Below are 16,134 nucleotides of genomic sequence, written 5' to 3' on the forward strand. Positions count from 1 at the left end.
TTATTATGCAACAAAGAAAATGATACGTGAACTGGGGTTACCACTTATTAAAATTGATTGCTGCAAAAATGGTTGTATGTTGTTTTGGAAAGAAGATGAGTTAATGCACCGTTGCAAATTTTGTGGGCATTCATGTTATAAAGCGCCCAAAGGAAATAAGCCTCGACGGAAGAAGGTTCCTTTTGTACGATTGAGATATTTACAATTAACCCCTAGATTGCAGAGGTTACATGCTTCTAAATAGACGGCAAAACATATGACGTAGCATTTCACACATGTTACTGAAAATGGTTACATATGTCACCCCTCTGATGGTGAAGCATGGAAACATTTTGATTGTGTGCATACGGAATTTTCACTTGAGGCAAGAAATGTTCGGCTAGGATTATGTGCGGATGGCTTCTGTCCGAATGGATCATATGGAAAACAATATTCTTGTTGGCCTATTATTGTCACACCTTATAACTTACCTCCAGGTATGTGTATGAAGAGTGAATATATGTTTTTTTGTTGATAATTCCCAGCCCTACAAATCCAAAATGTAAAATTGATGTGTATATTACAACCTTTAATTGAAGAGTTGAAAAAGTTGTGGGAGATAGGAGAAATAACATATGACGCTTCTATAGAGACATATTTTCGAATGAGAGCTTCACTTATGTGGACAATTAATGACTTTCCAGCATATGGTATGCTTTCTTCTTGGAGTACAGCTGGGCTTATGAGTTGTCCAATATGTAAGGAAGATACTCGAACATTTTACTTAGAACACGGAAGAACCGGAAACTCATGATTTCTATCCGCTTTCTAGCAGGGTCTTTGAAGGGCAGAACCGGAAACTCATGATTGTTTGTAATAATGAAGGGGTTTTGTTCATCGAAGCCAAAGCAAATGTAAAGCTCAAGCAGCTCGGAGATGGGCTTCGGCCGCGATTCCCATTCTTGGAGAAGCTTTTGGCTAATGTACCTGGCTCGGATACCATCGTTGGTACCCCTCTCCTTCGTTTTCAAGTAAGTTTAACTATGCAAATAATGATAATTGGATATAGTCATTGTTGCAACTTTTCGTACAATTTGTTGCAGTCTTCTGCAACAATCATAATAAGCATGAAAAATCCGAAGCGGAACGGCAATTTGTTAAAATTGTTGCAGAAGTAGATGCATTCCGCAATAATTTTAACTGCGACAAAATGACATTTTTCTAGTAGTGAATATTATTCGTCGCGATTCAACTATCACTTTTAAGGGAACAACTATTGCCACCGAGTTCCCAATCAAATATTTTTGTTATTTTGTCCCATAAGGGATGACTCGGTGGTATGAGATGAATTCGTGACCGTGAAGTCAAAGGTTCAAACTTCTAACGCCTCGAGATCTTTCATGTCATACATAGTTCGCCTAGTGTGACTTATCTTGCCGGACCTAGTTTGCAGGCTATTAGGTTCGTTCGGAGGTTTACCCAGAGCGCGCATTCGAAAAAGTTCAAAAAAAAAAAAATGTACTAAATTTTTTGTCATTTTGTGTTTGTGCTTGTAATTAGATGAATTTCACACGGTTCATCTGAAATGGCCCAACGAGCAAACACATCGCTTTTCTATGTTATTCGATGCTTTTTGTCTATTCGAAATCGCTTAGGACTTCAAATTAAATCGGCAGTTTTCTCCTTCCCAGGCTTTTTAGAATTCTTACTATAAGAAATCGGCAGTTTTCTCCTTCCCAGGCTTTTTAAAATTCTTATTTTCGGCTTATTTTAGACTTTAAAGTTTTCGAATCTATAAATATCTAGTTTCCATTTATATTAAGTTTTTTGGCTTATTTGGCTACCTCTCTCTATTCCTACATTGACATCGATCATTATTGTTCTTTTGGATTTGATATAAATATAAATGATGTGTATCCCTACTTGTTAAAGTTTTAGGTGAGACAATAATTTACATCATCTAACATTGTCGTCGTCCACGGGCAAGTTTAGTTTGGTAGTATTTATCCTCCTTGCCCGTGACATGGCGATTTTGTTTAAGTAATGGCTTCAAGTTTTGTATATAGTTTAAATGATCGAAGATATACAAGTTTGTTTGGTTCTATTTTCCACCATCTGTTTCTACTGTAACATCTAGAGTACCTTTTTCTATGAAAAAAACATCAAATAATTATTTCATACTATTATCAAAACACAAGATACAACCAGAGATAAACTTGTTTTGTTGATATGTAATAATCAAGTTATTCTTAAATCGAACGCAGGTAACAAGATTCATCTGTGGAGGATTTTCCTTGGGCATTTTTTGGAACCACACCATAGCAGATGGTGCTGGTCTAATGCAGTTTCTAACAGCAATCTGTTAGAACTTGTCAGGAATTTAACCCTAAACCCAGGATCTACCGTATTATCATAATTGAGATAAAAATAAAGCAAAATAAATCTGACCTTGTTCCATTAGCATAGTCGAATTCGGATCTGCCAACAATGGAGGGTTTGTGTTCTTCAAGCCTATGGCGTAATCCCTCCCGAGAAAACCGCTAGGGTTTTTTCCGTTACTCCCACAATGAGATATGGAACGTAATGGATGTCGCGTCTAGACCTGGGATTACAACCCTATTTATATCCCTTATTATTAATTGACCTCATCACCCAATTAATAATTTACCGGGTTTCTGCACATTGGAGGCCCGCACTTACTAAATATATTTAAGCCCAATAAATTTATAGATCACTTAATATAGGCTTAATCTGACTGATAGCCCAAATAGTTACATTTAACCCACAATTGGATTTTTAATCCAACAATCTCCCACTTGGGTAAATGTACACTGAATAACCTTATGAGCTCATGAATGTTTTGCTATCAGATCCTTAATGTATATTAACAACCTTATCTATAAGTCACGTCAATGCGGATCAAAGCGGTCGTCACTGCATTTATCGCAATGGGACCGATCAGTGGTCACAACACTAATATAACCTAATATTCGATCAAGTACGGATACACAGCATGAAAATTTCATGTAATGTGATCTTAACATGCCTATTTCCAACTGATCCACCTTAACTTTAATTCAGAATAACTGAATACTGAATTAAAACTGAATACTGCACACTGAATATTGAACATTGAATACTGAACTGTGCAGTGTAAACTAAAGTAACTTTAATAGTATTTGAACACTACTAATTAGCTCCCACTAAACCGAAGTACCTTATATGGTTCCACTCTAATATGAGCAATATGCTCATTATAGAACTTATGTGGAAACCCTTTAGTAATAAAGCGGATCCACAATCATCAAAGCTGTACGAAAATGTTCAATAACTAATTCATAATATGAAGTAAACTATTAACCAAATGATGATTATTATCATCAAATGATGTACTAGTTCCAACTAATTTTGAATTCTGGAAGAGACAAAACTCTATATCCGAATGAACATTAATAACTGAATTTGTTCAAAATAGAGATGAAAATTAAATTTTGATTGAACATGCTACCATAAAAAAAATGTCTCATCCGAATTCAAATAGTAACGTGTACTCAATAATAATATATAATTGTCAATGACTTCAACTTGAACTTTCTTATCGTCACCCATATAGATGTATCTTTTAACACCAATTGATTTCGACAATAGAAATAATCTTGCATAGACACACTGATGTGAGTTGTTACACCAAAATTCACCCACAGGTGTGTCTATGAACTTAAATTAAATTAATTTCAAGAGCAAGACGAATAGAACAAACATGTCCTCCGAAATATCTAACTTAAGTGCCCTCAATTTAGTAGCAATAGTAGACATATTCATGATGTACTCCCTTATGTTATGTTTGTCGATATACTTTATGGTAATGAGACTATTAAGAAGAGTACGCATTTCTGCCTTATCGCTTTTGGTAAAGCGTTTCTTAATTTCGACAAGGAATCCATATCATCATCATATATTGTACTCCTAAAATTTATGGAGTGCTTTTCTTAATGATAATTAGACTTAGCGTTAGACCTATCCCACTTCTCAAACAACTGTCCTTCATGAGCAGTGTTTTTCACCGTATGAGTGAGTTGGTCTATTATTAATGCCAAGTCATGATTCATGTAACCAAGTGAATCATAATGAAGCTCAATAATAATGCATTCTCATCCCAAGACACTAAATGCAACATCAATGATCAATCTTTGGATCAATAACATTGATTGCTAGCAGTCATCTTGTTGCAATAATCATATACGAATAATAAGGTAATGTCAAACAACAACCAATCTTTGGACTGATTTACTATTCACATAAGTTAAATCCATATAATCATCCCATACATATTATCGCAGATGTATATTTCATTCTGTCAATTACCGACTGCCTTTGGGCCGAAGAATAATCACATGAATTAAAATACACATAAACACTTACGTTATCAAGAAAAGATCTCATATAAGAGAGGTTACTTTGGCAACGTCAAATACTTGATCTTCACCTTCAAAATGCAGCATGCATTATTAATGAATTTATAATTTTCTTAAATTAAATTATAATCAGAATCACGTTCAATGTATATGAGTCTGATTCCATAAAAAAATAAGAATGCTTAAAAGCAACTGAATGCACATGTCTATAAGCTACGGAATGTTTCGTATGTGAATTTATAAAATAAAGTAGCAATTATATTTCAAGTTATCAAGCAACATCAACAAATGTTATTGGACAAATTACTGACTCAATAGTAATAGACTTGTTTTGACAATCGAATGGTGACAATACAGTAGTGTGTTAAACAACACCCTATCTTTGGACAGATCTATTATCCACACACAAACAATCAAAATTATCATCACCACATTTAATGTCACTAAACATGTATGTAACTACTTAATGGCTGAGTTGCCTTTGGGTCAATCAGGAGCCTTATAAGTCACAAACACAACTTTCTAATACACAAAATAAACTGATATACACAACAGAGGCTGCTTTGGCAACATAACTGTTTCAACCAATTCCTGAAATATATTATATTATTTATTGCTAATTAAATTCACCTTAAATGAATTATGTATGTTCAATACATATGAAAGCTATAACAACAGCAATTAATTGATGGACTTATTAAAATAATCAAGTAGTCCAAGAAAGACTAAATGCAGCGGAATTATATAGGCAAAATATGCCACCCAAAGAGACTATAAATTAATACACCAAATAATTATAGTCGAATTTAAACAAATGCATACTGCAAAGAACACATGCTATGGTATACCAAATTTAATTGGATTTTAAACAAATCAGAAGAAATCTGTAATTCTGACTTGTTCCATAAATTCAACAATAAAATAAATAAATCAATATAGTTTGCACTCATGGAAATAATCTCTGAATTTCCAATAAAAGTAATTAGCCACACCAGCAATAGACATTGCAAATTTTAGTAGAGAATGTCGATTTGATGTAATGCATAAATATCAATACTTTTCACACCTATATATTTCCATATCATCGAACCAATCCATTATATTTCAATTAATTGCACACTCAAGAAAGACATCAATCCAGATTCTAGAAAATTAATTCTAAATGAATGAGCCAAAATATTACTGCATATTCTATAAAGTAGGGAACTGTAATCATAATCGTTCATGCATACAAATAATTTTCAACAGATGCGTAAAGTGTATATAGAGTTGCAGACTGATTCATTGAATTAGAAGCAAAATAAATAAATATACACTCCTTAAGGTATTGAATTTAATTATAGATACATTAATGCATATGTATGCCAATTCATGTATGCTAGCTTATTCTACAATTAAATAATCAAATGATCAAATCAAGATTTTAAACATTAAACAATGTAAACTTTATACGCACGGTCTATTTGACCAACGATTTCTTGGATAACAAAATCCAATACCAAATCACACATATACAAATTGGACTTTAACCTACCTTATTCCAATTAAACTTTAATGACTATTTGATCAAATAATGTGTGTATGATTAAACTGATTCCGTTATACACCAATCAATAATTAAACTAAATAATTAATTAATCAATAGATACTAAAATCAGTGCAAACATCACACAGCGAGTGGAAGCAGATGATTTGTCTTAATTAATCTCCATTAAATAACTATGTTTAATTAAATAATTAGATGATTTAATTAGGATACCCAAATATCCGCAGAAAGCAATGCGTTGTCATTAATATTTTCACTGTGAAATTTGACAAGTCGCATGTGGTCATTGGATATATATATATTTATATGCAACATCCTCTATATTTCAATAACCAACCCTCAAATTGAAAACAGACAGGAAAATCGATGCATGGCCAAATTTTGCACGCATATTTAAATTAATCAGACATAACAATACAGAGGATTAAATTCGCATAGGGATAGATCTGATTCCAAATGATTTATCTAATATAATATCTCAATAACTTAACACAGAAAGACTATGATACCAATTGTTAGAACTGGTCAGGAATTTAACCCTAAACCCAGGATCTACCGTATTATCATAATTGAGATAAAAATAAAGCAAAATAAATCTGACCTTGTTCCATTAGCATAGTCGAATTCGGATCTGCCAACAATGGAGGGTTTGTATTCTTCAAGCCTATGGCGTAATCCCTCTCGAGAAAACCGCTAGGGTTTTTGCCGTTACTCCCACAATGAGATATGGAACGTAATGGATGTCGCGTCTAGATATCACAACCCTATTTATATCCCTTATTATTAATTGACCTCATCACCCAATTAATAATTTACCGGGTTTCTGCACATTGGAGGTCCGCACTTACTAAATATATTTAAGCCCAATAAATTTATAGATCACTTAATATAGGCTTAATGTGACTGATAGCCCAAATAGTTACATTTAACCCACAATTGGATTTTTAATCCAACACAATCGGCGAGCTGGCAAAAGGCGCGGCGGCGCTGTCTGTGCCGCCAGTCTGGCAGCGGGAAGTTCTCAACGCAAGATCTCCGCCAAAGATCACATGTGTACACAACGAATACGCTCAAAAAACCCCTTCATACACTAAAAATCCACCGCGCAATCTCGTGTACCCTTACAACACTTTTGTTCTCACATCAGTCTTTTTTGGCCCGAAAGAAATCCAAGCCCTTTCTAACAAACTTCCAACATCCTCAATGTTCGACTTGATAACCGCATGCTTGTGGAACTGTCGCACGGCGGCACTCCAACCACATCCGGACGACATAGTCCGTATTTCAATTCTTACCAACGTGCGCGATCCAAAGTTTGGATTGCGCATGCCACGAGGATACTATGGCAATGCAATTGCTTATCCCGCGGCGATATCAAAGGCTAACATTTTGTGTGCATCGCCATTGTCATATGGCGCGGACTTGATTCGGAGGGCAAAACTTAAATTGAGCAAAGAGTATGTGAAGTCTGTCGCGGATCTTATGGTGATAAAAGGAAGGCCAAAGTACGTGGAAGCATGGAACTTCATTGTATCGGACTTTCGAAGCTTGGGGCTCGACAATATCGATTTTGGATGGGGAAATGCCCGGTTAGGGGGGATTCCGTGGGCGACGCCAGAGATTAGTGTCTACGGAAATTATAGAGAGAATGGTGAAGGGGAAAAAGGAGTTGTAGTTCCCATATGCTTGCCATCGATGGCCATGGAGAAGTTTCAATATGAGATGAAGAAGATGACAATAGAACCTGTTTCGAAAATTTAGATACTAGGGTGATTAATTAATACTACATTTGAGTGTTGCAGTATGTTTTATTTAGTAAGCGTTATGTTATTTTTTAATTTTTTTCACTCACAATCTTATTATGTTTATTTTTACAGATATTAACAATTTAACCAGTACTTTTCTGTTATTACTACTTTTTTTTTTTTTTCTATTAAATTTTAATAAATTTTATATAATACTCCAATTTTATTTTTTATCTATCTACTTTAAGAATGAGTCTATGTGTCCACATAAATTTCACCGAGAGAATACTGCATATAACACACATTCCGTCTAATAACGAAGTTACTGTGTCATTATAGTATCAAAAATATTTTTATATTTATATAATTTATCGTACCAATATTATTTTATTTGTATTATAAGGTAATAATATAAATATTTGTCTTTTCCCTTTGATTTGTACTTACATTTTTATGTATAATTAATATTCAAAGATAAAAAAAATGTACTATTGTTGTTGGATAAAGGTAGTAATATAATATTTTAGTATATTTCGGATTTTGAATTTGTTCAAATTTCTCACTATATTAATCCAAACTAATTCGAAAATTCAAAATTAAAAAATTCTCAATCCAAAAAAATCTTAAATTTCGATTGGATCCGATATTTTGATTTTAATTAGTTTGATCACCTCTATCTTAGAGTGACATTTTTATTTTTATTTTTTACTTATACTATAGAGATAGAAAATAACCGACTCACCTGAAAGCTCAAACTATCAATAAAGTATATCATGAATATATTTATCCGCTAAAGGGAGTCCCCAAAACACTAGTCTTCATATTTAATGAAATTACGAAGCTCAATATCAAAGAAATTGAAGTACTTTGCCAAAAAATTTAAAAATTTCTTTAAAAAATTTCCTTGCTTGATATGCCAGTCTTGTCTACTTTACCATATATATGTGTGCATTTTCTTGTAATTATTGTGGCCAGAAATTTATTTACCAGGCTCGTGGTGTATCTACCGACGACTAAGACCTATGTTTTTACACAATAAATGAATGGTTTTATGTTGATCAATTTTAAGCAAGATGTTCTTTGCAGTGGTTTCTCTATTTGTGGCAGGCCTTTGGGAGGTTTTCCTCCCTATGGTGTAAGTCTGTAGCTAATGCTACAAAAATTGTTTTTGATGTTTTCATGGCATAAGCATTATGAAGAGCATTTAATCCAGCTGTAGATGTCGAAATTTTGAATCATCCTGTTTTAAATTTTCTAGTTTACTTGAATGTCGAGATCCTACCTTCGTCGCTGGTACTCTCCATACTGACGAAACTGTCTTAAAAACACAGTGTCACGCTGTCGGGGATAATGCAAACAAAGATTGTCGCAAGCAGAAGAAATTAAAAAAAGAAAAAAGTAAACATGGAATAACTTGATATTATTGGCAGCAATGAAAGTTCCTAGGAATTAATATAAACGTCCTCTGATTTGAAGAATTCTGATAAAAATTGCATGAACGTATGAATGCAAGAAACAAAGATGAATATTACACATTCAAATTACTGGAAAAATACAAGATGAAAAAACCCATAGGGGAGCAAGAGAATTCTTCATCATAGAGAAAAAATAGTAAATAAACTATAGGATAGACGAAAAGAAAAAAGAGGCCGCAAAAGAAGCTCAATTACTATATATTTATAACCTTAGAAACTCTAATCACAATTCAATAGAGAATCAAGATATTATTCAAACATAGTCTAAATAAGATTATATCTTTCGGCTAAATAGATACTTTTAGAACTTTTGACACTTTTAATCAACAATAATTTATTTAACAAAACATCAAGCCAAATACATTTTTGCTAAAATAAAACATCACACATACTCAATTTTTTATTATCCTTAATTTTTTTCTTTTTAAGAACTTCGAATTAAACTTTCAAAACTTCTATCTAAGAAGATATAGTTATGTTTTCAAAGATAAGGAGGGGAAAATCGCGAAAATAATCTTCAGAAAGATCATTCATATTTAGAGGCTCTTGGAAAAAATTTGCATCTGGAATGAATATTTTTTATGTGAGTTAAATTGTGTAGAAAATATAAAAATATTTTAAGGTATGTAATATAATAATTTTTTTGAAAAAATGTGTGTATTTTTTACAAGAAGAACACAAGACACGAGTTTGGAAACAAACAAAACTAGTGTCTTTAAGAACTATTCTTCCACTAAAATAATTTCCGACGACTATTGAAATGTATTTAATTTTCTTATAATTTGACAATACAATATATTTTGAATCCAACCCTTTCGACATTTAAGCAACTCTTTAATAGTACTAAGTTGTTCTAAATATTTCTTAGTACCAAACAATAGATTCAAAAGCCTAAAGTATTTCAAAACCAAGATAGTTCGAATTCCACCTTCAAATATAAATCCATCAAACCTTATACATACATAAAGCCCAACTATAAATCATTCCAGAAAAGGCAAACGCAAGCCAACATAAACTTCAACAAGGATACATAATACGCACGCGAGCACACACACACGCACATATATATATATATATATAAGCTAATTACCAATTAGAAAATAAGTTCGATTTATTTGATACCACACTCAAGGAGCGAAATATCGCGAGAACAGTTCAGCGTGCAATGACTGAAACAATGTAAAATAAACATGTTGTATAGCTAACAGATGATCACTGATTTTATAGCTTGCCATCGAACAATAACCAAAGATCGATGCAACGATCCATTCCTCCCCATTGTACTTGATCTCTAAGCATTTGATCGCACTAGATCAGATTCATCTTGCACCAAATACGCCAATAGGTTATTCTCAGAACAGAAAACCACAAAGAACACAACTGATGGTAATTAAAAAAAAAATTATTGATCAACATATATATATATATATATCCTCAGCCCCTCTGCCCTAGTACTAGTGATGCATATGTTAAGAAGGGATCCGGGCATCCAACCTACAACCAATTGATGATAGGTGGAGTGGCCCTTCACCCTTATATACTAGGGGAGATCCCACACATTTAGCAATATGGGACAATATTCGACACTCCCCTCGAGATGATAATCTCGAAAATCCATACAAAATTCAAACCCAATACTGGCACCATGACTCTGATACCAATTTTAAGAAGGGATCAGAGCATCCAACCTAAAACCAATTGGTGATAGGTGGAGTGGCCCTTCGCCTTTATATACTAGGGGAGTTCCCACATATTACCAATATGTGACAATATTCAACATTATACATACATTATATGTGCATGCATACCTATACATGCAAAAAAATATATGTATACATATACAGTGTTAGGATAGGGGGGCGAGGATCTTCTGCCAGTGAAAAGTCACTCCAAGAAAGTTAAAATTTAGCTAAAAAAAATTTCGTAACAAAAGGTAAGAATTCATAGCAAAAAGATTTTTGCGACCCCTATACCGCGTTAGTAAAGGTCTTTGATGACAAATATGACTTTCGTAACAAAAAAATAAGTTTTTTTTGCAATGAAAGCTAAGAAAAGATATATAGCTACGAAAATATGATTTTGTAGCTAAAACTCTTTTGTTATAAAATTAAAATTGAGTTTTAGCAACAAAATATGTATAATATTTTTAGGCAAATGATTTTTGCTATAAAAAATAATTTTGTAGCAAACAAATATTTCAGCAATGAAATCAATTTTGTAGTACATAATATATTTTTAGTAATTAAATTAATTTTTGTTGCTAAATGACACATTTTAACTATAAAAAATATTTGATAGTTAAAAATATTGTAGTTAATTAGATATTTTTTTGTAGTGAGTGTTTCTTACTCTATTTTGGAGATTATATGCTGTAACCAGTAATTTTAACAACCAGTGCATCGTTGCCAAGGCTCTCCTGCTCTTCTAATATGTTTCGCGCCGAATCAATGGCTGACTTGGAGCAACGCCACACCCCTAAAAACCTTAGTGTCGCGATTTCTCCAATGTCGAGAGGTATTTCATTCAACACTGTTAACCGATTAAGATCAAGTACTTCGAGGCGTGGGAAATGGGAGCTGTTGGCATTCCAGTTTCTTAGACCAACCTGTTCCATATACAAGGTGTCCAAGCTAATAAATTCCCCCTCGACAGGATTCCACTCGGATCCATGGAAGTAACACTTTTTCAGCTTCAGCACTTCGAGTTTGGGTAATGAACCGATCGCGCTAACATCATCCCAAAATCCGCAGCGATATAAAGACAACTTTGTAAGGGAATGTGGGAAGGATGCACTCTTATACAGAGTATTTATATTCTTAATTGTTCCTCTGAAAGAACATTTGAATGATTTGAGCTTCTGTAAATGAGCAAGATTATGGAGACTGTACTGAGACGACGAGTCCACATTTTGTGCATTGTAGGTGACTATCATTTTCTTTAGATCGCGGATTTTCTTCACAACACCTTCGTCGAATCTGAAGTCCACCAATCCCTTTAGTGTTCTCAAGTTTTCGAGGACTATACAACAATGTTGTTTCTGTTCTTCGCGGTGCAGATGTATTGGGGGAGAAATTTTGGCAATCTGTACATGATGAAGCTGAGGGAAATTCCAAATTACGGATGGCGCATTTATTTCATTCCAAGAACTCTTAACGATAAGAATTTGTAGATTCCTCATTTGATGCATATAATAAGCCAATCCTCCATTGATACCTTGATTGGCTATACAATCAAGGTGCCGTAAATTGACAAGACTAAACAAAATATCCCATGGAGATGTATGCTTTCTCCTATATCTCATGTATTGTTCATCGATCACAAAGATTGTTCTCAACAATCCAAACATATAGGATCTCAAAATTGTTGACAAATCCACCTTCTTTCTTAGCTTTAGCGAAAGGTCGAAATTTTCTCTATGCACAGACTCAAAAGCATCGGATCTCAAAATTTTCGACAATACCTTATACTTTCTTACAATGAGAGAGCGGGGACGTCATGTAGATAACAAGGACTTGATATTCCGACGATATTTTTTCTTGCTTACTCTAAGAGCAATACGACGCTGACGCTTCATATTTGATGGAATGTTGTCAGAGCGATTCGTTGTTACAACACAAAGGAAGTTCTGCTTTTGAGCTTCCCGCAAGCTGAGTTCCCTCAAGACATCATGGATCGCGCAAGATTTTAAGTTCCCCGTGGATCCCCACTCGCGATGTATTATAAGATTCCTTTCGATAAGATCCAACAAGCAATCCTCAGCTATTTCTTCTAGCATACGGCCTTTACGTGGTTTCAGAAATCCCTCGGCAATCCAAACATTTATGAGTTTAGACACACGAATCTCGTAGTCTTCTGGAAATGCCCCCATGTAAAGAAAACAAGGTTTGAGATGAACAGGCAAGTGGTTGTAGCTCAAAGATAGTATTTTTGAGCAATGTTCGTCGTCACCTATATACGCGGCAGAGCTAGATTGTTCGGAAACATGTGCCCAATGTTCTATTGTTTGATCAGCCTTGGCGAGGAGTCCTCCAACAACAACAATCGCTAGAGGAAGTCCTCTGCAATTTCGAGCAATCTTCTTTCCAACATCTAATAATTCAACCGGACAACTACTTTCGCCAAATACTTTTTGCCGAAGTAAATTCCAACTATTGTCCACATCTAGATACTTCATCTCAACTCTACAAGTGCTTAGCTCTTCCGCAACATTAGAAAGCCTAGACGTCACTAAAATTCGACTTCCATCACAACAATCCGGGAAGAACCGTTGTATGCGATTCCAAATATCAATACTCCATATATCATCGAGCACCATTAAATATCTTCTACCGAACAAACTCTTGTGCACTTGTTCTCCTAAACTTTCACCATCCCCTTGGTTTCTTAGATTCGAAAGTACTCCTTTAAGAACTTCCTCGACATTATACTCTGGAGACACTGTAACCCACGCACGAACATCAAAATGCTCTACAATTATCTGATCATCGAAGATGTTTCTCGCAAGTGTAGTCTTACCTGCCCCGCCCATCCCAACCATAGGGACTACTGCCCGGGAAGGCTTCGAATCGAGTGATGTAAGCATGACCATGACTCGAGCTCTTTCATCCTCAAATCCCACCATTTTGCTCGTCTCTTCGCGTGGAGCACTTGATGAAGCCGTAAACATGGTGCGATGCAGATCTTCGGCTTCGCCCTTCTGTCTGTTAGGAGCACTTGAGGAACCACCATGCTCGGAACTCTCTTAAATCTGCTTCACCTCATTCTTGATACAATCCATCTCTTGTGTTATTTTTTGCAGATTTTCGTATAAGATTGCCAATGCATTTTCCTCTTCAAAATTGTTGTTGGGAAGAACAAGATCCATCATGTAGGAGTCGATAGCATCTTCAGCTGCATAGGCTGCATCGACAATTCGCTCCTCTAAATGCTCGGCTCCCTTCCTCCCACTCTCGAGAAATTCCACCAAGAAATCAGCCCTTTCTTGGAGAGCCTCGATCAGTTGTCCCTTTTCAATGGAGATCAGACGGCCACGGTGATTTCGCGGGGTCTGCTCCATAGTGATGGTGTTCATAAGAGACACTAGAGCTGCATAAGCTGCCATTTCTCAAAAGCTGTCTTCTTTGATCAATTCTATCTTTGAAGAGAGAATCCTTTCTTGCAGTAGACTTGTTTGGCCGAGTTTATGCTGAATTATTGGTGGGACACGACACGACACGAGAAGAATAATTAAGGGCCATAAGATATGTTTAAAAGAACATCCAACATGACACTAGTTGAAAGTGGAAACCTCTTTACATAGACATCATTCACATCTTACAAAATCTGACATGGTAAGGCAATTTTTTTTTAGGAGTGTTTGACAATTAGCGGTTAGTTGAGTTGTTACATTAGTTGATTTGACTAGATGAATATACTAGTTACAATTAAGGATATTTGTACTCTCGCAGTCCCAAAAAGTACTCTTTTTACTAATTTCTTGTCCCACTCAAAATTATGGCTTTATGTTTTTTTTAATAAAAGTAATCATACATTAATAAAAAATATTATTAATTTTTTTTAAATTATAAATATACCATTAAAGATGTAATTACTTTATATATATAAAGTCAAAGATAAAAATATAAAAACCCCTTACACACTTCTACCGACTAATAAACTACTGTTATTTCTTGAAGCGGATTCGGCAACGAATTAAATGAAATTACAGATTTTGTGAACCGAATTAGGAAAACGGAGAAATTTTTGGAGGATATTTGGTTGTATAGAAAACTTTTGGTTTATGGAAATCCTAGTGGAAATCCTAGTAGAAAAAAATGGAGTGAGAAATTACTATAATGAGGTGAGATGGTTTGTGTTCCTCGTTTGGGACACAAAACTCTTATTTCCTTTCTCCTCTCTTTCACACACACACCCAACACGAACAAGTTCAATCAAACTACAAAAAGGGCCAACTCCCGAATAAATGCATAGTAGTGTAATGATCCATATTTAAACAAGACATTACATCATGGTAAATTCACAATAATTGTAATTCTATATTAATGAGATAAATGCAGAAGCACGGAAGCAATAAATGATCACAAGAGTTTGTTAATTCAGTTTGGTTATAACCTATTTATACGTGAGAATACTAATACAAGAGTAATATCACTATAATCTATTTTGATTATAGGACTCAACAACTAAACCTCCTTCAATTTATTTCCTCTTTCATAGCTTATCTTGCAAATGTTGTACAAGTAACTAGTCGTTACTAGACCTTAAAAACACCAGCAACTTTCAACTAGCTGAGAGTAATGCAACTCAACAGCTGGTCACCATCTCCGATTGGATCTCCAATAACTTTTTCCCCTGGTAACTCCTCCAGCGAGTTAGAATAAAATAGCCTTGTTTAGAACACGGAGAGAACGTGGGATAAGTTTGAGAGCACGAAGATAATTACTCACTCTAGAAAGTTGGACTCTCACTACATTCCCTGATCAACCTTTTGTCTTTGATTAATTAAACAGCCACATTGTTGACTCTAAAAAATGAAGCCATTAATTTTTCATTTTCACCAAAATAGTATAGGGTTTTTTTCTGCACACTTGACATCGGTTTGACCATCTTAACCTATTCATTTTAGGGCTTCAGATGAAATAAGACAAAATGATTGTGCAGCAACAATAAAAATTCTTTTGTTATTTTTGAGCTACACTAACGTTGTAAATGGTTGTCTATATACTAAAATAGAAATAGGGGATATTTTCGTATAACATATCTCTTTAATATTTATTTAGTCTTTAACACTTGATGAAGCAAAATATTGCAGCCTTGGTATTGATTGTTATTTTGTAGACATCATTTTGTAATTAGATTTGTGTTGCACATCACATTCCCCCAGCTTCAGCCAGCCAATATGTATAGGGTTCGACTTTTATTTTATTTTATTAATTATATTTTTGTCTTAACTTATTTGTTAACGAACGGTTAAG

The 16,134-nt window shown here is 34.4% G+C and overlaps 2 protein-coding genes across 2 annotated transcripts; one reads left to right on the top strand and one right to left on the bottom strand.

The window, feature by feature from the left end:
- Positions 1-395: 395 nt before the first annotated feature.
- On the top strand, positions 396-7,701 carry LOC127240994 (methanol O-anthraniloyltransferase-like). Its single transcript, XM_051259869.1, has 4 exons — positions 396-476; positions 768-1,010; positions 2,244-2,340; positions 6,902-7,701. The coding sequence occupies exons 1-4, from the start codon at positions 396-398 to the stop codon at positions 7,699-7,701; spliced, it is 1,221 nt and encodes a 406-aa protein (XP_051115826.1).
- Positions 7,702-10,214: 2,513 nt separating this feature from the next.
- On the bottom strand, positions 10,215-13,826 carry LOC127240863 (putative late blight resistance protein homolog R1B-16). The gene is made up of 2 exons (XM_051259710.1): positions 11,510-13,826; positions 10,215-10,483 (listed from the first exon to the last, which is right to left on the bottom strand). The coding sequence occupies exon 1, from the start codon at positions 13,824-13,826 to the stop codon at positions 12,654-12,656; it is 1,173 nt and encodes a 390-aa protein (XP_051115667.1). The 3' UTR covers positions 10,215-10,483; positions 11,510-12,653.
- Between the last annotated feature and the right edge of the window lie 2,308 nt (positions 13,827-16,134).

The sequence above is a fragment of the Andrographis paniculata genome, unplaced genomic scaffold, assembly GCF_009805555.1.
Source record: "Andrographis paniculata isolate CXL003 unplaced genomic scaffold, ASM980555v1 Contig80END, whole genome shotgun sequence".
Taxonomy (NCBI): Eukaryota; Viridiplantae; Streptophyta; class Magnoliopsida; order Lamiales; family Acanthaceae; genus Andrographis; species Andrographis paniculata.